We start from the raw sequence: 25,272 nt of genomic DNA on the forward strand, positions 1-25,272 counted from the left end.
CAGGTAAAACTTAGGAAAATGTTCTTGCTGGTTTCAAACCAAGAACATACTGATCGACAAGCCCTGTATCTTAACCACTGCTTTAGAAGAAAAGAAAAGAAAAAGGAATCAACAAATAGTTCTGCTTGTGGTGGTTCCAGTTTGAACTTGGATAAACATACTCAGCAAATTTGAACCCAGAACCACCAACATGCAAATCTTGTATCTCAACCACTACTCCACCATGGTGGCTGTTCTTTTGTATATTCTTCACTTAAATATTAGATAAAGGTCAAAGGTAAAATTATTAGAACTACTCTTGCTGGGATTGAATTGGGGACCTCCTGGCAATAAGACCCATATCATAACCACAACTACTCCATCAAGGTTATCTCAATGAGGCTACTCTTATACTTTCAAAGAAGCCCCACCATGCTTTTCCAGATATATATATTTTATTTAAATTTGTTCCATTATACGGTGTTATATAGGTTTTAGCCCAAACAATCACATGGATATATAACTTTCATATCTGTCCACGTCTTTTCATATGCAATACCAATATACCCTTTGTGGCAACAGGGTACTGTTTTGGACTCAAATTGGAATGTTACAGGGAAGGTTGGCATGATGCCACAATGAAATCCATATATCGAGTCAATCCAATTCAAGACAATTTTAGGTACCACTTTACCTCATGGTTCCAACTCATATAGTGTCAATAGAATATAGCCTCCCAAAAAGTACCGCCCCCTTCTCGAGGGGACCCAAGAGAAAAGGGAGGGGGGTGGGGGGCGGCACCTCTGAGCGGAAGTTCAATTTAATGTGTGATTTTACTTTGAAATATGTTGTAGTTTTGGAGATAATGACATTTTAAAACCCTGATCTGATAACTTTGGCACCTCGCTGTTCCTTCATACTTTAACTTAGCGACTTGATTCAGAATTCCAAAATTCCACCTTACTGTGGACATGTAGATTTTTACTTTGAAATAATTTTTAGTTTTTGAAATATTTAACTTTAAGCGCCCAATGGAACAAGTACAAACTTTGGCAGGCTACTGCTACAAACGTACACATAGAAACACCATTAAAACTTCATTATGTTCAGCTTACTGTGGAAATGTTTGTCTGAAAATGAATATTTGCAATGTTTCATGGTTTTAGAGATATAGTCTTTACAAAATTCGGGAATTAACATGGGCTCAATGGCAGATTAGTCCGAGCGTTTCAGGCAAACATTGTGCACTTTATGAAAGAAGCATGAAATTTGGCACACAGTTAGAACATGCCATATGGAACATTTTTGGCTATAGGGGCATCGCAGATTTGTCATGGGAAACTTGTGGGAGCCAATCAAAGTTGCTCTCATAGACTTTACTATAGAGTCAAATAATACAAAAAATAAATATGCTTTAAGTAGCATGTGAGGGGTCAAACTAGGTGTTATTCGGGATTCTGAATACAATGCAAGCATTTGTTTTGCACGAAAAACATTCCTTTCCGAGAAACGGCCGCCACAAAACTTTGAAAAGTGATGACTCATCACTAAACCATAGTTTTATGGGGTCCGTTTTTAGCCCAAGGAATGTTTGTCCTGCAAAACAAATGTTTGCATTGGATTCAGAATCCCAGAAAACACCTAGTTTGACCCCTTACATGCTACTTAAAGCATATGTATTTTTTGTATTATTTTACTCTATAGTAAAGTCTATGAGAGCCCAACTTTAATTGGCTCCTACAAGTTTCCCAAGACAAATCTGCGATGCCCCTATAGCCAAAAATGTTCCATATGGCATGTTCTAACTGTGTGCCAAATTTCATGCTTCTTTCATAAAGTGCACGATTACATCAAAATACTGCCCAAAACGCCTGGACTAGATTAGTGCGCCTCAAAAAAACACGTTCACCTAGAAACTCCATTCATACCTTTTATAATTCACCTAACTGCCGACACACATGCTTGACTGTTTTACTTTGATATATTTTGTAGTTTTGGAGATATTCTTTTAAAACTTGAAAAGGCAGTACTTTTTGGGCAGTACTTTTTGGGAGGCTATATTCTATTGACACTATATGAGTTGGAACCATGAGGTAAAGTGGTACCTAAAATTGTCTTGAATTGGATTGACTCAATATGGATTTCATTATGGCATCATGCCAACCTTCCCTGTAACATTCCAATTTGAGTCCAAAACAGTACCCTGTTGCCACAAAGGGTATATTGGTATTGTATATGAAAAGACGTGGACAGATATGAAAGTTATATATCCATGTGATTGTTTGGGCTAAAACCTATATAACACCGTATAATGGAACAAATTTAAATAAAATATATATATCTGGAAAAGCATGGTGGGGCTTCTTTGAAAGTATAAGAGTAGCCTCATTGAGATAACCTTGATGGAGTAGTTGTGGTTATGATATGGGTCTTATTGCCAGGAGGTCCCCAATTCAATCCCAGCAAGAGTAGTTCTAATAATTTTACCTTTGACCTTTATCTAATATTTAAGTGAAGAATATACAAAAGAACAGCAACCATGGTGGAGTAGTGGTTGAGATACAAGATTTGCATGTTGGTGGTTCTGGGTTCAAATTTGCTGAGTATGTTTATCCAAGTTCAAACTGGAACCACCACAAGCAGAACTATTTGTTGATTCCTTTTTCTTTTCTTTTCTTCTAAAGCAGTGGTTAAGATACAGGGCTTGTCGATCAGTATGTTCTTGGTTTGAAACCAGCAAGAACATTTTCCTAAGTTTTACCTGGCATGAATGTGGCAAAGTATTGACTTCAATGGTATAGTGGTTCAGATATGGACCTTCAGTACAGAAGGTTCTGAGTTCAAAACTGGTATTGACTATTTTCCAACTAATCTTTAGACTAACATTGAAGAAGACACAAGAAAACATTATAAGTACAAACTACAGTTGGTGCAGTGGTAAAGCCATAGAGTTTGCAATTTTATAGTCCTTTGTTCAAACCCAGCATAGATATCTGCTGTCTTTTACGTTACTGCACCATTATCTAATCTTTTAGGGAAAAAGCATGCAACAGAAGCTTAAAACTGCTAACCTTGATGGAGTAGTGGTTATGAAATAGGACTTGTTGCATGGAGGTTGTTGGTTCAATTCCAGCATGGATCTTTAGTTTAGTTTTACCTGCCTCTTTTACCCGTGTATAATCTTTTAATGAAGAACGTGTGATGGAGCAAAACAGCATGCTTCATGGTGGAGCAGTGGATAAGATACAGCTCTTATAACCCGAAGGTTGTGAGTTCGAAACCACTAATTGTAGTTATCAAGTTTGAACCAGCATTCCCACAAGCAAAACCAATTGTTCTGTTTTATCTTTCTTTATTTCCTCTTTTTACCTGGATTGTTGATGCAGTGGTTAAGATACAGGGCTTGCAATCAGGATGATTGATATGAAATCAGCAAGAACATTTCCCATGTTATGGGTTCAAAATCCAGCATGGATTTGAACTACATTAATGTTTCCAGTGGTGCAGTGGTAAGATCCCTGACTTGTAATCCAAATGGTTCTGGTTTGACTCCAGCAAGAGATACAGCTTATCTGTTATCTTACTCTTGTGCCTTTAAATCTTAATCTTTTATTGAAGATGTGCAAGAGAAGAAACCTGTGTAAACATTCATGGAGTAGTGGTTAAGGTGAAGGCCTCGTGCCCAGATGGTTGTTAGTTCAAACCTGGGAAGGATGGTGCTTTGAGTTTTACCTGGTTCCTATACCTTTAACTAATCTTTACTTGAAATTGTGTAATAGAACAGGCACTGTGAGAACTGTGGTGGTGCAGTGGAGTAGATACAGTGCTGACAAGTAGGAGGTGACTGGTTCAAACCCAGAGTAGGGATTTTTCAAAGTTTTACCTGGCTCTTGAATCTTTACCTCTAAAAACTGCCAAATTGAACTGTGCACATGTTAAATTCAGTAGACTAATGGTAAAGCTGCAGCCCTTCTATGTATAGGGTTATGGGTTCAAAACCAGCATGGATTTTTCTCCATCTTTATCTTACTTTTGCGCCTTTATCTAATCTTTTAGTGAAAGCGTGCAAGAGATTAGGTTCTGTGTGAACATTCATGGAGTAGTGGTTAGGGTGAAGGCCTAATAACCAGAAGGTTACAAGTTCGAAACCTGGCAAAGATGATGCTTTAGGTTTTACCCAGTTCCTAGACCTTTAACTAATCTCTACTTGAAATTGTGTAAGAGAACGCAGACAGCATGAGCCATGGTGGTGTAGTGGAGTAGATAAAAGGCTCACAATTAGGAGGTGCCTGGTTCAATTCCAGCATAGGGATTTTTCAAAGTTTTACCTGGCTCTTGAACCTTTATCTCTGATCTTTTACTTGACAGCTTGCAAGAGAACAGATTGAGTAAGAACCACAGTGGTGCAGTGGTTAAGACAAATGCCTCAGAGGTCAAGGACAAGTTCAAACCTCACCAATGGTGAAAGAAAAGAGCAAAAGATGGTTCAAGGCAAAACCCCGGACGATCATGGAACAAAGGCAAAATCCGAAAGATGGTAAAAGGGAAAATCCCAAAAGATGTAAAAGCCCGAAAGATGGTGAAAGGAAAACCCAGAGAAATTGGCAAGCCCCGAAAGATGGTAAGAGACAGTAAACAACAGAATGTAACATGTGCAGCACTAACGAGATTCCGAAAGCAACGCCTCAAGATGGGCACTCACGAAAGGAGGCATGGGCACTCACGAAAGGAGGTAGAGAAGAAGGGATAACGCAGTCTAAACATTTTTTTTTTTTTTTAATTTTATTTAAATTTTAAGCCCCTCCCTCTACCACCTGAGGGAGGCGGGCTAAATCCATCAAAAACCAGCAACTTCTACAGCCTGGATTCAAACCACCAACCTTCTGCTTACAGGTCCTGTGCTTTACCATTACACCACCAGGACTTCCACACTGAAAGAATATGTTAGGTCATATTTAAAGTCGAAGCAAGAGACGGCAGTCAAAACATACAAATATTTAAATATTCGCATATTTAATGTGGCGCTCTGTTTTTTCCATCATAAAGCTCATTGCTGAAAGGTGCTATATAAATGCACCATTTACCATTTATAAATAAGTAATTTGATAAGTTACCAAAAATAGAATAGTTATTTTCTAATCAAACAGATTAGCTCTTGGGTTTTTTTTACATACATTTTGGTCTTTACATTAAAATAATAAATGGCTATAAGGTTTCAGACGGTGTCATACTACACCCAAATGTAAATGTTTAACTGAAAGAAAATATCAGTCATGGCATGCAGCATATCACATTAATGAACAATTATAAGCTGAGCTGTAGTTATCAACTGTATTCAGTTTTTTAACAGATTTTAGACATTATCTTGTTTTTTTTAACTGATTCTAGACAGCATTCTGCCTGTTTCACTTGAAACCTACATAAAATAGATTCCAACCCCTTCCAAATTTCCATGTCTGTTACAACATAAAAACCTCATGTCATAATTTACTATTTTCAATACAACCATTAATAAAGGCTATGCGCATGCATAAAGTGAATGGCAAATTGAGTGGCAAAGTGAGTTTAACATTGTTTAACGTTGTTTAATGCAATTAGATAGGACTTTTCTGTTTGGATGTATGGGCTGTCAAGGCCAGAAAGTAGTTTTTGCCACTCAATAGGCGTTCCTGCTTAACTTCCGGGTATGATGATGATGTCACGCACATACCCTCTATATAGTAAAGGAAAACTCTTATCATACGACACAACATATCCTATGACAAAATACTGCAACTAGAAAAATATTGTTCCTTCGAAACAATTGTGGGCTCGCTTCAAGCCAGAAAACAATGGCTATAAAAGTACAAAATGTCAAGATCGCAGGCAGTGCTCTCTTTTGACGTTACTGACGTCAAAGATTGGTCCATTTTGTTCCAAAAATGTGTTGTGCAAAAGTTGACCCGCTGGTGGCGCTATAACAGGCCAATGTAAGAAGGGTGGTATCTGCTCCTTGACCTATTGGGAATGTGCTTGCAAGATTTCACGCACATTGCAGGCTGTGTTCATGATTTGAGGTGTTTTTGGCTTTGGCCACTTTATCGCTGCTTGCAGCTATATTCATTATTATTATTTTTTTTGTGTGTGTGCACTTCATAGGCATATTAGATAAAGGTCCTTAGATTGTGTGTAGAATGTTTCATGCAAATTGCAAAAATAAATCCTAACGGGTTTAAGCGTTTCACAAACTGCTCAAAATGATATAGCGCCCCCCTTTGGCCAATTGGGGTAAGATTGGTTTTAGTGATATTTGGACTAACACTCTACATCTTTGCCAAATGCCATGAACATGTTACTTTGCATGTATGATTTAGAGGCAGAAGAATAATTTGCATAAAACTGCAATATTCATTGAATTTATTTTAAAAAGCATGTTTCAATTTTAAAGAAATCCGATCGGACAGATCTTTAGATATCGGTCCAAAGTTCACGTAAAAAAAGTTTTGTGCACGTGGAGCGAAAATTCCAGAATAAAAGCGGGTTTACGCGTTTTACAAACTGCTCAATATGGCGGAAAATCGGGGGGCGGAGCTTACTTAACAACGACACAGATGTCTTCCGCTCGAGTCAAAGCACGCGTGTAACAAGTTGCATGTCTTCAAACGAAACGAGTCATGACTTATGCCCGTTTGAAGTTTGAATTTTCAAACGCTTCGTATAGCGCCCCCCTTTGGCCGATTGGAATAAAATTGGTTTCAGTGATACTTTGACTAACCCTCCACATCTTTGCCAAATGCCATGAACGTGTAACTTTGCATGTATGATTTAGAGGCCGAAGAATAATTTGCATAAAACCGCAACATTGATTGAATTATTAATAAAATATATTTCACTTTAAAAGAAATCCGCCGAGACTAGTTTGACCGTATTGGTCCAAAGTTCATGTGAAAAAAGTTTCATGCGCGTATCGCAAAGATCCCAGGAGGAGATAGATTTTTACTGTTTTTCATATAATTACAAATTCTGAGGGATCTAAAGGTCAGAGGTCAAAAGTCAGAGCTTAAAAGTTGTTCGGCATGAGGAGACGCATACGTGTATACAGGTTTCATGGCTGTACGTATAACAGAGCATGAGCTATACCTGTTCAAAGTTCGCACTTTCGAAGGCTTCCTACAGCGCCACCATTTGGCCGATTGCTGTAAAAAGTAATAGCACACGTCGCCACAGTAAGCTGAACACATTGATGTTTTTATTTTCATTTTCTCACTAAGTATGTAGGAGTAGAAAGGAACCGAAGTTTTGAGGAGAACTTGATATGACGGTTAGATATTGTCACTAGAAAAATATTGTTCCTTCGAAACAATTGTGGGCTCGCTTCAAGCCAGAAAACAATGGCTATAAAAGTACAAAATGTCAAGATCGCAGGCAGTGCTCTCTTTGACGTTACTGACGTCAAAGATTGGTCCATTTTGTTCCAAAAATGTGTTGTGCAAAAGTTGACCCGCTGGTGGCGCTATAACAGGCCAATGTAAGAAGGGTGGTATCTGTTACTTGACCTATTGGGAATGTGCTTGTAAGATTTCACGCACATTGCAGGCTTTGTTCATGATTTGAGGTGTTTTTGGCTTTGGCCACTTTATCGCTGCTTGCAGCTATATTCATTATTATTATTATTTTTTGTGTGTGTGCACTTCATAGGCATATTAGATAAAGGTCCTTAGATTGTGTGTAGAATGTTTCATGCAAATTGCAAAAAAAAAATCCTAACGGGTTTAAGCGTTTCACAAACTGCTCAAAATGATATAGCGCCCCCCTTTGGCCAATTGGGGTAAGATTGGTTTTAGTGATATTTGGACTAACACTCTACATCTTTGCCAAATGCCATGAACATGTTACTTTGCATGTATGATTTAGAGGCAAAAGAATAATTTGCATAAAACTGCAATATTCATTGAATTTATTTAAAAAAGCATGTTTCAATTTTAAAGAAATCCGATCTGACAGATCTTTAGATATCGGTCCAAAGTTCACGTAAAAAAAGTTTTGTGCACGTGGAGCGAAAATTCCAGAATAAAAGCGGGTTTACGCGTTTTACAAACTGCTCAAAATGGCGGAAAATTGAAGGGCGGAGCTTACTTAACAACGACACAGATGTCTTCCGCTTGAGTCAAAGCACGCGTGTAACAAGTTGCATGTCTTCAAACGAAACGAGTCATGACTTATGCCCGTTTGAAGTTTGAATTTTCAAACGCTTCTTATAGCGCCCCCCTTTGGCCGATTGGAATAAAATTGGTTTCAGTGATACTTTGACTGACCCTCCACATCTTTGCCAAATGCCATGAACGTGTAACTTTGCATGTATGATTTAGAGGCCGAAGAATAATTTGCATAAAACCGCAATATTGATTGAATTATTAAAAAATTATATTTCACTTTAAAAGAAATCCGCCGAGACTAGTTTGACCGTATTGGTCCAAAGTTCATGTGAAAAAAGTTTTGTGCGCGTAACGCAAAAATCCCAGGAGGAGATAGATTTTTACTGTTTTTTATATAATTCAAAATTCTGGGGGATCTAAAGGTCAGAGGTCAAAAGTCAGAGCGTAAAAGTTGTTCGGCATGAGGAGACGCATAGGTGTATACAGGTTTCATGACTGTACGTATAACAGAGCATGAGCTCTATCTGTTCAAAGTTCGCACTTTCGAAGGCTTCCTACAGCGCCACCATTTGGCCGATTGCTGTAAAAAATAATAGCACACTTCGCCACTGTAAGCTGAACACATTGATGTTTTTATTTTCATTTTCTGTCTAAGTATGTAGGAGTAGAAAGGAACCGAAGTTTTGAGGAGAACTTGATATGACGGTTAGATATTGTCACTAGAAAAATATTGTTCCTTCGAAACAATTGTGGGCTCGCTTCAAGCCGGAAAACAATGGCTATAAAAGCACAAAATGTCAAGATCGCAGGCAGTGCTCTCTTTGACGTTACTGACGTCAAAGATTGGTCCATTTTGTTCCAAAAATGTGTTGTGCAAAAGTTGACCCGCTGGTGGCGCTATAACAGGCCAATGTGAGAAGGTTGGTATCTGTTCCTTGACCTATTGGGAATGTGCTTGCAAGATTTCACGCACATCCCAGGCTGTGTTCATGATTTGAGGTGTTTTTGGCTTTGGACACTTTATCGCTGCTTGCAGCTATATTTATTATTATTATTTTATAATTTTTTTGTGTGCACTTCATAGGCATGTTAGATAAAGGTCCTTAGATTGCGTGTAGAATGTTTCATGCAAATTGCAAAAAAAATCCTAGAATAAAAACGGGTTTAAGCGTTTTACAAACTGCTCAAAATTATATAGCGCCCCCCTTTGGCCATTTGGGGTAAGATTGGTTTCAGTGATATTTGAACTAACCCTCTACACTATTTTGTCATGAAAATGTGACTTTGCTTGTATGTTTTAGAGGCAGAAGAATAATTTGCATAAAAATGCAATATTGTTTGAATTATTTAAAAAAGCATGTTTCAATGTTAAAGAAATCCGATCTGACAGATCTTTAGATATCGGTCCAAAGTTCACGTAAAAAAAGTTTTGTGCACGTGGAGCGAAAATTCCAGAATAAAAGCGGGTTTACGTGTTTTACAAACTGCTCAAAATGGCGGAAAATCGAAGGGCGGAGCTTACTTAACAACGACACAGATGTCTTCCGCTTGAGTCAAAGCACGCGTGTAACAAGTTGCATGTCTTCAAACGAAACGAGTCATGACTTATGCCCGTTTGAAGTTTGAATTTTCAAACGCTTCGTATAGCGCCCCCCTTTGGCCGATTGGAATAAAATTGGTTTCAGTGATACTTTGACTAACCCTCCACATCTTTGCCAAATGCCATGAACGTGTAACTTTGCATGTATGATTTAGAGGCCGAAGAATAATTTGCATAAAACCGCAATATTGATTGAATTATTAAAAAATGATATTTCACTTTAAAAGAAATCCACCGAGATAAATCTGACCGTATTGGTCCAAAGTTCATGTGAAAAAAGTTTTGTGCGCGTAACAAAAAAAACCCAGGAGGAGATAGATTTTTACTGTTTTTCATATAATTCCAAATTGTGGGAGATCTAAAGGTCAAAGGTCAAAAGTCAGAGCGTAAAAGTTGTTCGGCATGAGGAGACGCATACGTGTATACAGGTTTCATGGCTTTACCTCAAACACAGCATGAGCTATACCTGTTCAAAGTTCGCACTTTCGAAGGCTTCCTACAGCGCCACCATTTGGCCGATTGCTGTAAAAAGTAATAGCACACGTCGCCACAGTAAGCTGAACACATTGATGTTTTTATTTTCATTTTCTCACTAAGTATGTAGGAGTAGAAAGGAACCGAAGTTTTTTGATACTTGCACTGACTGCCTGCCTAGTATAGAAATAATGACAATATCTAAAGTGTGCTCGCCTTATAGGCGAGCCCACAACTAGAAAAATATTGTTCCTTCGAAACAATTGTGGGCTCGCTTCAAGCCAGAAAACAATGGCTATAAAAGTACAAAATGTCAAGATCGCAGGCAGTGCTCTCTTTGACGTTACTGACGTCAAAGATTGGTCCATTTTGTTCCAAAAATGTGTTGTGCAAAAGTTGACCCGCTGGTGGCGCTATAACAGGCCAATGTAAGAAGGGTGGTATCTGTTCCTTGACCTATTGGGAATGTGCTTGCAAGATTTCACGCACATTGCAGGCTGTGTTCATGATTTGAGGTGTTTTTGGCTTTGGCCACTTTATCGCTGCTTGCAGCAATATTCATTATTATTATTTTTTTGTGTGTGTGCACTTCATAGGCATATTAGATAAAGGTCCTTAGATTGTGTGTAGAATGTTTCATGCAAATTGCAAAAAAAAAATCCTAACGGGTTTAAGCGTTTCACAAACTGCTCAAAATGATATAGCGCCCCCCTTTGGCCAATTGGGGTAAGATTGGTTTTAGTGATATTTGGACTAACACTCTACATCTTTGCCAAATGCCATGAACATGTTACTTTGCATGTATGATTTAGAGGCAGAAGAATAATTTGCATAAAACTGCAATATTCATTGAATTTATTTAAAAAAGCACGTTTCAATTTTAAAGAAATCCGATCTGACAGATCTTTAGATATCGGTCCAAAGTTCACGTAAAAAAAGTTTTGTGCACGTGGAGCGTGAATTCCAAAATAAAAGCGGGTTTACGCGTTTTACAAACTGCTCAAAATGGCGGAAAATCGAAGGGCGGAGCTTACTTAACAACGACACAGATGTCTTCCGCTTGAGTCAAAGCACGCGTGTAACAAGTTGCATGTCTTCAAACGAAATGAGCCATGACTTATGCCCGTTTGAAGTTTGAATTTTCAAACGCTTCGTATAGCGCCCCCCTTTGGCCGATTGGAATAAAATTGGTTTCAGTGATACTTTGACTAACCCTCCACATCTTTGCCAAATGCCATGAACGTGTAACTTTGCATGTATGATTTAGAGGCTGAAGAATAATTTGCATAAAACCGCAATATTGATTGAATTATTAAAAAATTATATTTCACTTTAAAAAAAATCTGGTTGATCAATCTGACCGTATTGGTCCAAAGTTCATGTGAAAAAAGTTTTGTGCACTTGACGCGAAAATCCCAGGAGGAGATAGATTTTTACTGTTTTTCATATAATTCCGAATTGTGGGAGACCTAAAGGTCAGAGGTCAAAAGTTAGAGGGTAAAAGTTGTTCGGCATGAGGAGACGCATAAGTGTATACAGGTTTCATGGCTGTATGTATAACACAGCATGAGCTATACCTGTTCAAAGATCGCACTTTCGAAGGCTTCCTACAGCGCCACCATTTGGCCGATTGCTATAAAAAATAATAGCACACTTCGCCATTGTAAACTGAACACATTGATGTTTTTATTTTCATTTTCTCACTAAGTATGTAGGAGTAGAAAGGAACCGAAGTTCCCGTCTACAGTATGATATGACTGATAGATAAATAACTAGAAAAATATTGTTCCTTCGAAACAATTGTGGGCTCGCTTCAAGCCAGAAAACAATGGCTATAAAAGCACAAAATGTCAAGATCGCAGGCAGTGCTCTCTTTGACGTTACTGACATCAAAGATTGGTCCATTTTGTTCCAAAAATGTGTTATGCAAAAGTTGACCCGCTGGTGGCGCTATAACAGGCCAATGTGAGAAGGTTGGTATCTGTTCCTTGACCTATCGGGAATGTGCTTGCAAGATTTCACGCACATCCCAGGCTGTGTTCATGATTTGAGGTGTTTTTGGCTTTGGACACTTTATCGCTGCTTGCAGCTATATTTATTATTATTATTTTATAATTTTTTTGTGTGCACTTCATAGGCATGTTAGATAAAGGTCCTTAGATTGCGTGTAGAATGTTTCATGCAAATTGCAAAAAAAATCCTAGAATAAAAACAGGTTTAAGCGTTTTACAAACTGCTCAAAATTATATAGCGCCCCCCTTTGGCCATTTGGGGTAAGATTGGTTTCAGTGATATTTGAACTAACCCTCTACACTATTTTGTCATGAAAATGTGACTTTGCATGTATGTTTTAGAGGCAGAAGAATAATTTGCATAAAAATGCAATATTGTTTGAATTATTTAAAAAAGCATGTTTCAATGTTAAAGAAATCCGATCTGACAGATCTTTAGATATCGGTCCAAAGTTCACGTAAAAAAAAGTTTTGTGCACGTGACGCGAAAATTCCAGAATAAAAGCGGGTTTACGCGTTTTACAAACTGCTCAAAATGGCGGAAAATCGAAGGGCGGAGCTTACTTAACAACGACACAGATGTCTTCCGCTTGAGTCAAAGCACGCGTGTAACAAGTTGCATGTCTTCAAACGAAACGAGTCAAGACTTATGTCCGTTTGAAGTTTGAATTTTCAAACGCTTCGTATAGCGCCCCCCTTTGGCCAATTGGAATAAGATTGGTTTCAGGGATATTTGGACTAACCCTCTACATGTTTGCCAAATGCCATGAAAGTAACACTTTGCATGTTTGATTTAGAGGCAGAATAATAATTTGCATAAAACCGCAATATGAATTGAATTATTAAAAATTAATGGTTTAACGTACAAACTTCTCACCACATAGACTGTATAGGTATTGGTCCAAAGTCCATGTGAAAAAAGTTTTGTGCGCTTAACTCAAAAATCCCAGGAGGAGATAGATTTTTACTGTATTTCATATAATTCAAAATTGTGGGAGACCTAAAGGTCAGAGGTCAAAAGTCAGAGGGTAAAAGTTGTTCGGCATGAGGAGACGCATACGTGTATACAGGTTTCATGGCTGTATGTATAACACAGCATGAGCTATACCTGTTCAAAGATCGTACTTTCGAAGGCTTCCTACAGCGCCACCATTTGGCCGATTGCTGTAAAAAGTAATAGCACACTTCCCCACTGTAAGCTGAACACATTGATATTTTTATTTTCATTTTCTCACTAAGTATGTAGGAGTAGAAAGGAACCGAAAATCCCGTCTACTTACTAGATAAACAAATAAATAAATAAATAAATAATGACAACATCTAAAGTGTGCTCGCCAGGTACTGGCGAGCCCACAATAATGCAGTCAAAAACATGAACCAATAATACTGTCAAAAACATGAACCTAACTAACCCTATGTCGTCAAAAAACACGAAAAGGTGGGTTTTGATTTAACTTCTTTATTGACACAAATTTATATTAATAAACGTTTGTCAAAAGGATTTCCATTGAGTAGTGTGTGTGTGTGTGTGTGTGTGTGTGTGTGTGTGTGTGTGTGTGTGTGTGTGTGTGTGTGTGCGTGTGTGCGTGCGTGTGCACGTGCGCATTTGCGTGTGTGTGTATCTGTTGGGAGGAGAGCAGATATATTTATTACAGGAAAACAAAATCAATAATACATTAATTAATAACATTTCCAATTAACCATTGAATTAAAATAACCTTAACAATATGGGCGTATAGAACCAGTTTTTAATGTCCCAAATAGTGTCGTTTTGTTGTGTTAACACTGAGCACTATAAAATACAATGGTGAACCATAGTTATAGTGTGAATGGTCCTTTGATTTTTGTGGTGTTAGGGTATATTTGTATGTGTGTGGGTTAATACATACCCTCTGGTAACACTCAACATGGTGTGGTCTCGTAGAGAAGGTGGAGTTCTCTACATCAGATCCACTCCCTCAACAGTGGATCCACCCTGACGGTCAAACACAAAGGCCATAGGTCACAACAGTTATATTTAATGTATTCATTTCAACAGTAGAATAATGATCAGATACTATAGCTATAGACAGTTATATATATAATCTATTCATTTCAAACAGTAGAATAATGATCAGATCCAATAGCTATAGACAGTTATATCTATAATCCATCCGAGGACAAATTTTATACGGCCCGTGGCTTCATTCCTATATCTATAATCCATCCAAGGACACATTTTATACGGCCCGTGGCTTGTTTTTGTTTTACATTAAGCAACTGAACCCAATAGCATCCCTATTCTGGTGGGAACATTCGCCAAAAATAGCCGATTTACAAGCTCACAACATTTTGGTGAAGAGGGGAAAACCAATGTCAGAACCAACAACGATGACAGTGCTGTCAAACAAGTCTATGAAATCCATCAGAAGGTTTGATCTGTACACTGAAACTATGGGATAGCAGATAAACAATGAACCTAGCACCAGTCAAATAACATGCCATCTCAATTACACGTTTAACATTGTGGTCAAGAAAAACAAGCCTAAATAAGTAACAAAAACACAAGAATGACCAGCATACATGTACATCTGCATGGTCTTCATATCTAGGTCAGTCACTAACATCAATCGAGCACAATGTGGAAGGGACACGCTCTCTTCTCCTCCAGGCTAGTTTGTTAGTCCAGTGGTTCTCAACCGCGACCCCCAAAATAATCATATTTGAACTGGGGATCCCCAAGCCTGACAAGCACTTGGAATTGTAGGAGTTGTGAGGAATTACATTTAGTTTGACTCGGTTCCACAGATATTAAATATTGCGAAAATAGCAGATCGACAAGCTTATAACGCTCTTTCTTACACTATTATTTGACAATCTGGCCGATGTTTGAACAGTTTTTATTGTATAGTTCATTCATGTTGATACAATAATATTGACATTCTTCTTAAAAATGAATGCAGTAGACAGGTCAGGGGGGACAAAAAAAGAGGGTTGTCTTTTTTTGACCCCCTCCAAAATCATGTGGGGTCCTGGCCCACAGGTTGAGAACCACTGTGTTAGTGGAGCAGCCACAGCCCACTCTGTAGTCAGCTGGTTATGGTGGAAACACTGAGTGAAGGGTTACGGGGAGAGTGAAGAGTTAAAGGACCAGGTCACCTCTGGGACAACCAGATCTTATTTTATTGTTGTGTGGGACACGATCAACACAATCCTAAGTTATTTTTTGTGTTCAATCTGTGTTTTTAGATATTTTAGTATTTCAGCCGATTTCAGCATGCTACAACTGGTCATATGATGCAGAATGCATCATATGACCAGTTGTAGCATGCTGAAATAATAACATATCTAAAAACACAGATTGAACACAAAAAATTATTCAGGATTGTGTTGATCGTGTCCCACACAACAATAAAATAAGATCTGGTTGTCCCAGAGGTGACCTGGTCCTTTAAGGGCTGAGGCTGAGTCTGAAGAGGCGAGCCTGAAGATTACAAGGGAAAATCAGGAGTGAGTCTGCGGTTCTAAATTCAATGGGGATTTACGGTAGTTCCACAGTTTGTGAGCAGGACAGGGAAAAGAGTCTGTCAGCAGGGAGTATTAGTCCGGCTGCCAGCTTAGCATTTAGGCTAAGTTGGTATCATAGGTATGATATTTGGTATATAGTTTTTTTTATTGGCCTAAAATGTTGTCTATATATATATGTTCATGAAACCACCTGCTGACGGCCTGTCCCATCACTTAATATACACTATACTATAAAGGAAAAATCTGCTTTAAGTAGCATGTGAGGGGTCAAACTAGGGGTTTATAATTATTCTGAATCCATTGTAAGCATTGGTTTGGCATGAAAAACATTCCTTGGCCTAAAAACAGACGCACAAAAATATGATTTTGTGATGAGTCATCACTTTTGACAGTTATGGAATGTGTATAGTTTTTTTTAATGGCCTAAAATATTGTCTATATACATAGTCATGAATCCACCTGCTGACCGCCTATCAGCATTGAGCAATTTCTTTTATGGGGGTAAAGGTGTGGGGGCCCATTCATTTACTATACACTATACTATAAATGGAAAGAAATACCCCCAAAAATCTGCTTTAAGTAGCATGTGAGGGCCTAAGGGGTCAAACTAGGGGTTTATAATTATTCTGAATCCATTGCAAGCATTGGTTTGGCATGAAAAACATTCCTTGGTCTAAAAACAGACAAACAAAAATATGGTTTAGTGATGAGCCATCACTTTTCACAATTTCGTGGGGGCTTTTTAAAGGAGTCATCCAGACCAAAACACATATAGGGTTAAATCTGTCTTTTATCATACCCCTTTATACCTGCTTCATTCCATTTTTTTCATAGCTGCCCCTGTTGCTAGATTTTGGCAGCCCCTGTTGCTAGATTTCGTGGGCCCTCTCATAACTAACAGAGTGTATAGCCTTTATACTAGTGCGGTTATTTCTTCAGCTTCAAAGTTAGTATTTTTTTATTGGATTGTGTTTACACAACATCCTGAGACCAACCAAACCGCTGTTTTGACCTCACAGGCACCCTTACTTGTCAAACCGACCCCTCCCTCCCCTCCCTTTCTAGCCTCTCCTCTCCCTGCTCTGGTGCAGAGCAGAAGCCGTTTGACAAGTAAGGGTGCCTGTGAGGTCAAAACAGCGGTTTGGTTGGTCTCAGGATGTTGTGTAAACACAATCCAATAAAAAAATACTAACTTTGAAGCTGAAGAAATAACCGCACTAGTATAAAGGCTATACACTCTGTTAGTTATGAGAGGGCCCGCAAAATCTAGCAACAGGGGCAGCCGAAATCTAGCAACAGGGGCAGCTATGAAAAAAATCGACTAAAGCAGGTATAAAGGGGTATGATAAAAGACAGATTTAACCCTATATGTGTTTTGGTCTGGATGACTCCCCAATGAAGGTTTTTCATGCAAAACAAATGCTTGCAATGGATTCAGAATAATTATAAACCCCTAGTTTGACCCCTCACATGCTACTTAAAGCAGATTTTTGGGGGTATTTTTTTCCTTTATAGTATGTAAGTGATGGGCCCAAACTTTTACCCCCTATAAAAGAAATTGCTCAATGCTGACAGGCGGTCAGCAGGTGGTTTCATGAACGTATATATATAGGCAACATTTTAGGCCAATAAAAAAAAATATATACCAAATATACCTATGATACCAACTTAGCATAAATGCTAAACTGGCAGCCGGACTATATTAGGACAAAGGCTCTCTAGTTATCAACTGGCACAATACAAGTGAGCTTGTAGATCGGTTATTTTCACAATATTTATCTGTGGAACTGAGTAAAAATAAATGTAATGCCTACAATTCCAAGTGCTTGTCAGGGTGGTGGGGGCCCCAGTTCAAATGTGATTATTTGAGGGTCACAGCTGAAAAGTTAGGGGGACCTTGATATAGAGTGTAAACCTACAGGACCGAGTGGCCTCTGCAATGTGTGCCTTGAATGAGAGCTGACTGTCCAGGACAACAGGACTTACCTGGGGAGAAGAGAAGCTCAGTCTTGTCTGGGTTCAGCTTGAGGTGGCGAGAAGAAAACATCCTCTGTGAGATGTCAGCCAGACACGCAGCGATGCACTCTCTTCAACCTGAATGGTAGAGGAATGGAGAGAGAAAAACTGTTGAGTTACAATCAACTAATTGAAGGTTGCAGTTTACCATGAGAAATGTCACAGCTTGTCTCTCTGTGTGTCTGTCTGTCTGTCTGTGTGTGTCAGTGTGAGTGTGTGTGTGTGTGTGTGTGTGTGTGTGTGTGTGTGTGTGTGTGTGTGTGTGTGTGTGTGTGTGTGTGTGTGTGTGTGTGTGTGTGTGTGTGTGTACATATTTTTACTATGGGTTGGTTCCCTTGACACATCACTGTGACATCACAGGTGATATCACAGGTGAAATCACCTTTGTAAAAGTCCATATATGAGTATTCCCCAGAATCCCTTTTATGCCCATATATGAAGATCCCTGATGGCCAGATGGCCAAGAAATCGAACCGCCGAACTATCTCAAATTGTGATGAAGTATCTGACCCGAGGCCCCTTACAGCAAATGTAGCATACATTTACACCAAACCTTCCCTGAAAACGTCAATATTGAACTCCATATGTATATGGATACATATTATTATTGATAAAGGATAAAATAAAATAAAAATATATGGGCATTCCCAGAAACAAAACCCCTTTTATGCCCATATGGAGATTTCTGATGTCATAAATCCCAGGCCCTAACTGGTCCAAGAGCCTGCTTTACACCCTACCTTCCCCGAAAATGTTAATATTAAGTCCATATATGTACCGTATATGGATATATATTGATAAAGGATGAAATACATAAAATGAAACCATCATGACATTTCACTTGATGATTGATTGTCATACAAATAGGCCTAATTGCACAACAATTTAATTTAATTTGTCCTTTGAACCTTGGAAGGAATATATAAATTATGTTTCTGTTTAGCTTTTCAAAATAAATAATATGCTACAGCCAAAATAGGCCATATTTAATCATTTATAGTCAAATTTAAAAGTAGCGGATATAGCCGATCTACAAGCTCACAACGTGTCGCATTGTGAGCATATAGATCAGATATACCGGTACATAGCTACTGTATATGTTTTGCAACATTGAGAGGATTATGATGGCGATTATATCATACTTCTTACAGGCCTATCAGTGACATTTCAACCAACCAATAGTAACAATAACATCTAATGTAACTGACTGATTTACATATCATTAAGGCAGCATCACAGATGTAAGAGAGAAAGAAGTAGTGAATCACTCTGCTTTCATTTCTTAATGATTCTGACATGACATGAAGGACCCATCCAGTCCAAAAGAACATTTTAAACAGTTTAGCTTCACAAACCACATTTTGTTTTTGTCCTGAATGCTTGGATTATTAATCCTCAATGAAAGTATTGTCTGTGCTCAGAGTTCCTCTGAACTGAAAACTTTAGTCAGTCAGTCAGTCAGTCAGTCAGTCAGTCAGTCTGTCTGTCTGTCTGTCTGTCTGTCTGTCTGTCTGTCTGTCTGTCTGTCTGTCTGTCTGTCTGTCTGTCTGTCTGTCTGTCTGTCTGTCTGTCTGTCTGACTGACTGACTGACTGACTGACTGACTGACTGTACCTGGATCCTCTGGTACCTTTGGTAGCAGGTCCTGAAGCACACTATTCAAAACACCACAACACTGTTAAAGGTCCTACTGTAATCCTAGAGTGGCTGTGATATTACATTGCATTAATTTAATGTATTCCATATTATACAGTATAAAGCCATAGATCACTATGCCATCCTGTGTCGGTGACATTGTGAAATGTAAGTGATATCATCACAGCCATTCTAGGGCTGAATTATCAGATAAGTGTCCATACTCACAGAAACCTGTTGAAATGTCTCCCACACTCTCTTCTCCAGGCTAGAGTGTGGTTTATTATCCCTGGCCCGCTTCATTTGGTGACAACATTTACCAGATTATTTAATTCATAACTATCTCTGTTTTCAAAGCGTGGTTGCAGTTGCACTGTCAGATTGTTTCCCTTCCTGCTTCTTATAGCCCCACCCCCTCTTGTAACTGCTAGGTTGTCTTGTCTAGAGTTGATTGACACCTGAATACCCAATGACATTGCTTTCATGATCTTGGTATAAATCTAACACATATCTGACCAAGTAGATGCATGTCTTCCCCCTAGTGGACATGGTGCTTTAGTACAGCTGTTAGTGAAATGACAAAACTGGGTTCAAATCCTCATCTGATGATCTCAAGGTTAAGAGATCAAACATCACTCTGACATTTAAAGCGTCATTAATATGATGATGATGACGATGATAATGATAATGATAATGATAAGGGTAATAATAATAATAGTAATAGTAATAGGGGTAACAATAAAACTGAGTTTCTATATAAAATCCTATGGCCCGTGGTCCGTGTACACACTAGTAGGCCTACCGGTGTACACGACACCGGTGTTCATTTCCTGTACGTACAGTAGTGGTTAATCGCATGTGCAAGGAGCTACAGGGCTGGCGCCTGGCGGGAGCCTGGAGCAGCCTGGTGGAGACTGTTGGACTCTGGTGTAGTCCTGTGCACCCTGGTGTGGCCTATTCCAGTCAGATCCGGCCTGTAATGGCCTGGTGCAGCCATCTAACTACCCCCTTTTCTGGTCTACTCTATACCATACCATCTATACCCCCCAGCCTCCGCCATAACCCCCCCCCCCCCCCCCACCCCTCCCTCCCTCCCTCCCTCCCGACACGCACTACCCAGCTCGGATTTTTAAGACATGATGATCATCTGTGGGCCAAGAAAGCACCTGTAAACAACAGAGGAGGGGCCCACACATTTTAATTTTTAATTAACGTATACATTTAATAGTAAATGGTCAATGACCACGCGGACTAGTTCCCCCAAGGGCCCCTGAGAGCCAAGGGCCCCTGGCAACGGCCCGACCGGCCCAATGGTTAATCCAGCCCTTCCTTGGAGGCCCGTCTATGACGTTGGTTCTTTGATCAAGTGACTGAGGAAGCCATATTTAAAGGGGTTGAGAGATTGATTGTTACGTCAAAGCACGGCTGATTAGAAACACTTATTCAATCATCAGTCTTGACAGCTGATTACAGTGTGTACTGTTATGACTCCCATGTCCTGCGTGAACTAACGTCATGCCTCGTTTCTTAACTACCCAAACTCTTGCCATGCCATGATGATGAGGGCCACTCATTAGCGTGGTTGCCCACCAGGGCACACTATAGTTCTATAGGTCTTTCTTTCTTTCTTTCTTTCTTTCGTTCTTTCGTTCTTTCGTTCTTTGTTTCTTTCTCTCCCACATTAGCATATTCATGAGGGGTCGTTCCTGCAGGCGTGGCCTAGTGGAATATTAATAGACCTGGCATTGTAAATGAGGGTACAGATATGGCAAAGTTTGAGATCCCTTAAAGTTCATTTAGGAACATTTTGGGGGTGGGGGAAATTATCACCATGTAATTGTATTGATCAGAGATTTGTTTTCCTGAGAATTAAACCACACTTTGGATGTGTGGAGTGCAAGTTTAAGACATGATGAAATGTCGGCTTTTCCACACTTTTAGAAAATGCCTGTGGACATTACTCCTTGTGACTCTGGGTGTGTGCGTGTGCGTGTGCGTGTGTGTGTGCGTGTGTGTGTGTGTGTGTGTGTGTGTGTGTGTCTATGTATACCCATATATGTAGCTCTATATTGGGAATTTCTGATCTGTAGGCCTATGTTAGTCTGTGTGTAAAAGCCTGGGTTCCCGAGGCTAGTCTGTGTGTAACCAATGAGTCACAGCTAGGCTACTGGAAATGTGTGAATTGGTGGTGTAGGTGCATGTTGTTCCCACCAGAGGGCACATTACACTTATACACACTTATTCCACCTCATGTTTTAAAGAGTAACATCTAGAAAAAATGTAGCTTTCAAGCTATCACCTAAAAATGTATAACAAAGCCTATGTGATAGCTCTTCACCTTGGACTATGATAGAGGCTTTACACTGAGAAGAAATCTATGATGTAATAGCAGGAGTCAGGTCCTCATTCTATTGATATAGTCCAGAGATCCTGTGTTCTTTTGAAGACTAACATGGACATTGGTCTTAACAATGCAGGATTTGAACCTAGGACCTTAGGAACATGATGGACCCTGCATTTGGTAGATGCATGAGCACAAATAACAGGAGCAGAGTGAACAGTCCTCACTGCAGGACAGCCAGCGCTTACGGTCCAGTCTTATTGTAGCCAGGTGCTTGAAATGAAAAAATAAAAATAAGCTGTCTGTCTGCACAAACTAAAAGGCACAGCACCTGACCAGCGCCAAAGGACCTCGGTTTTCCAACAAGCTCTTCAACCAAGGTCACACTTTAACAACACTTGACACATTGACAGTAAGTACAGTCTAATCAACCTGTTTCTATGCCCCAATCAGCAGAACACACTTAAGGGTCAATTATTTCCATAGGCACAGGCACTCTGCAGCTCATTTTGCTGTTGCGCTGTGACCCGTTGGTAGCTTGGATCTCTTATTTCCTACACCAGACAGGACAACAGAACGTGCAGCTGCTCGATGACAATCACTGCCCTGTATTTGTAACTTTTATACTGCTGTGCTACTTCTGGACAACTGAATTTCCCCCTTGGGATAATAAAGGTATCTATCTATCTATCTATCTATCTAGACGGACGATAAAAACACGGCTGAGAGATCATCATGGATCTCTATGCATTCTGGAACGAAACGGCCGTGCACGGCGAGGCACGTGCGGTGGACACGATATTCCTCGCGTTCAACTGCGCCATCCTGAGCCTAACCCTGGTCCTGGGCTTGCCCGGGAACCTGCTGGTGTGCTGGGTGGTGTACAGGAGCAAGAGTCTCCAGACCGCCAACAACGCGCTGCTCGTCAGCCTGGCCGCCAGCGACCTGCTGAAGTGCTCGGTGGACACGCCGCTGCTGCTCTTCTCTCTGCTGCGTTACGGCCAGGAGGGCTGGGTGTCGCCGTCGCTGTGCGCCCTGCAGCAGTTCATCTACGCCCTCTGCAGCTGCGTCCAGCTGCTCACTCTGGTCAGCATCAGCGTGGAGCGCTACCAGGTAGGGGTGGGCAATATGGTGATAAATATCATTGAGATGATGTCTTTTCAGGAATATCGTATATATATCGTGATACAATGAGGGAGCCTTATAAAAAATCCACACACACACGCACGCACGCACGCACGCACGCACGCACGCACGCACGCACGCACGCACGCACGCACGCACGCACGCACGCACGCACGCACGCACGCACACACACACACACACACACACACACACACACACACACACACACACACACACACACACACACACACACACACACACACACACACACACACACACACACTAATGCCTGGGTGACCTACCTTCAAGTGCCACTGTTGAGCAACCTTGCAATGCATGTATTTTACCCATATACCCAGCAAGAGCCGCTAACGGCCCGCGTCCGCATCCATGGACGCGGTCTTGCGTCCGCGCCCGCTTTTTTCGCCGACGCATCCATGGACGCGGCCGTCAGCGGCTGTCACTCCATATACCTCAACCCCTGCTCCACTCACCCAGCGGTGCACAGCCTCCACCACTCAGTTCACACTGGTGTGATTTTTCTTTTAGTTTTTGTTGTACTGTTAAGTAACTTGAAACATAACCATAAAAACCAACATGAAAAAGAATCGTGATAAGATTGTGTATCGTGATACCGCTTGGAAAACTTTTGTGATATTGTATTTTTCCATATCGCCCACTCCTACTTCCAGGCCATCGCCTATCCGTTCCAGACCGAGCGAAGGAAGGCGAGGGTCCGCCTGTGGATCCTCTCCATCTGGGCGTGTGGGCTCGTCCTGGCCGTCGTCTCGCTGACCCTCTCCAAGCAGGCGGTCTTCTACATGCTCTGCCGTCGGCTGGTCTGGGGACGGTTCCGCGAGCACGCCGACTACACCGACCCGTTCGGTGCTTACGTGCTGGTGCCGGTCTGGAGCTGCTCCCTGACCATGATCATCGTCCACTACCTGCGGATATTCCGAATCGTGAGGCAGCACAGCAAGAAGGTGTTTGACGGCGGCATCCAGCTGAGGCCGACGGTGGCAGGACACGTGTGGAGTTGGCTCAGTCTCGCGGCTTCAGCACCGAGGGCAGCGTCAGCACCCCGGACAGCTCCCAGCGATTCTCCTCCTCTCCCTGCCCCTGGGTCATCCTCCAGCGGGCGGCCTCGCTGCACGGTGATCACCGTGGCAGAGGCCAGTCCTCCTCCTTCCAGTGAGACAATCAGACCTGCCAAGCGGTCCTCCGCGGTGGCATCGCGCCCGGAGATCGTGGGGGCTGTGTGTCTCCTGACCCCCCACGCAAGGGAACGGGGAATGAAGCGGATGGAAGGGAGACTGGCCAAGCGTTTTGGGTACATCATCATCGCTTTCACGCTCTTCTGGATGCCAATGGTGGTAACTTTGCTGGTCAACATCGTCTCGGGGCACGGGCCTGACTTGGTGAGTGTCATTGCACTGGTAACAGGATAGGTGGGCACTATAGGGACATCTGGGCACCTCAATGCAAATTTGGCAAAAAAAAAAGTTATGTAACGTATGCATGATTAGAACCTTTATAACATTTCTACAAGTTGCTACAAAACCTGTATATCCAGTCATTTTGGGGCACCAACAAGAAGTTGTAGGATAAAAATAATTCTGATAATTATGTACCGTGCATGTTCACATTATGTATACTGAACATTTTTCAAATATATATATATATGTATATAGTAGTAATATTATCTTTGTTGTAATGCAGAAGAAACAGCTTGTATACAAAACCGTTTATTTTCATGAAATGCGGAAAAGAAACCTGTGTTCGAATGGATCCAGTGTAGTTATTTAGTCACAATCTCTTAACACTTTCTTTGGTGAATCATATAAAACCCACTGACAAGACTTAACCAGTTTCACTTTTCATAACCTCTCTCCCCAACGGTGATGTTGCCGCGCACAGTTCTTCATGGAACTGGAGACGTCGGCGATGGTCCTGACCTGCGTGCCAGCCGCGGTGGACCCCCTCATCTACACCGTGGTCACCCGACAGTTCCGCACCGAGTTCAGCAAGATCCTGTCCTCCACCCCGGGGTGTCCCCTGAGGCTGAGGGGCTGACTGAGATGGAACGGCAGCCCACACACACACACACACTGAGGGACCGACTGCTTGAGCCCAGAGTCATACTTACTCGCACTCGCGTGCCGATAAAATACTGTCCAGGGGTCTTAAAATACTGGCCTAGGGCCAGGGGGTCAGGGGTTACTGCAGGGGGTCCGACAAATCTTTGTGTGATGGGGAACATTAGCCCGGAAATAGCAGATCTACAAGCTCACAATGCCTCGCAGCGCGAGGTGTTGTGTGCTTGTAGATCAGCTATTTTCGGAGAGTTGTTGTGGAGGGTTTAAAAGGTCTGAAAATACATATTAGCATGAATCCAACATATTGATAGAAAAGTGTGAAACAAGATTATATAAAGTTATCTAAGAAATCT

At 40.8% G+C, this 25,272-nt stretch overlaps 1 protein-coding gene across 1 annotated transcript; it reads left to right on the top strand.

Annotated features, from left to right (window-relative positions):
• Window positions 1-22,433: 22,433 nt before the first annotated feature.
• Window positions 22,434-24,896, top strand: LOC308290698 (alpha-2Db adrenergic receptor-like; the record flags this gene model as incomplete). The annotated part of the gene is made up of 3 exons (XM_080732608.1): window positions 22,434-22,811; window positions 23,516-24,241; window positions 24,741-24,896. The coding sequence occupies 3 exons, from the start codon at window positions 22,434-22,436 to the stop codon at window positions 24,894-24,896; spliced, it is 1,260 nt and encodes a 419-aa protein (XP_080588734.1).
• Window positions 24,897-25,272: the final 376 nt, after the last annotated feature.

Source organism: Nannobrachium achirus (genome assembly GCF_963921795.1).
Source record: "Nannobrachium achirus genome assembly, chromosome: 9".
NCBI lineage: Eukaryota > Metazoa > Chordata > Actinopteri > Myctophiformes > Myctophidae > Nannobrachium > Nannobrachium achirus.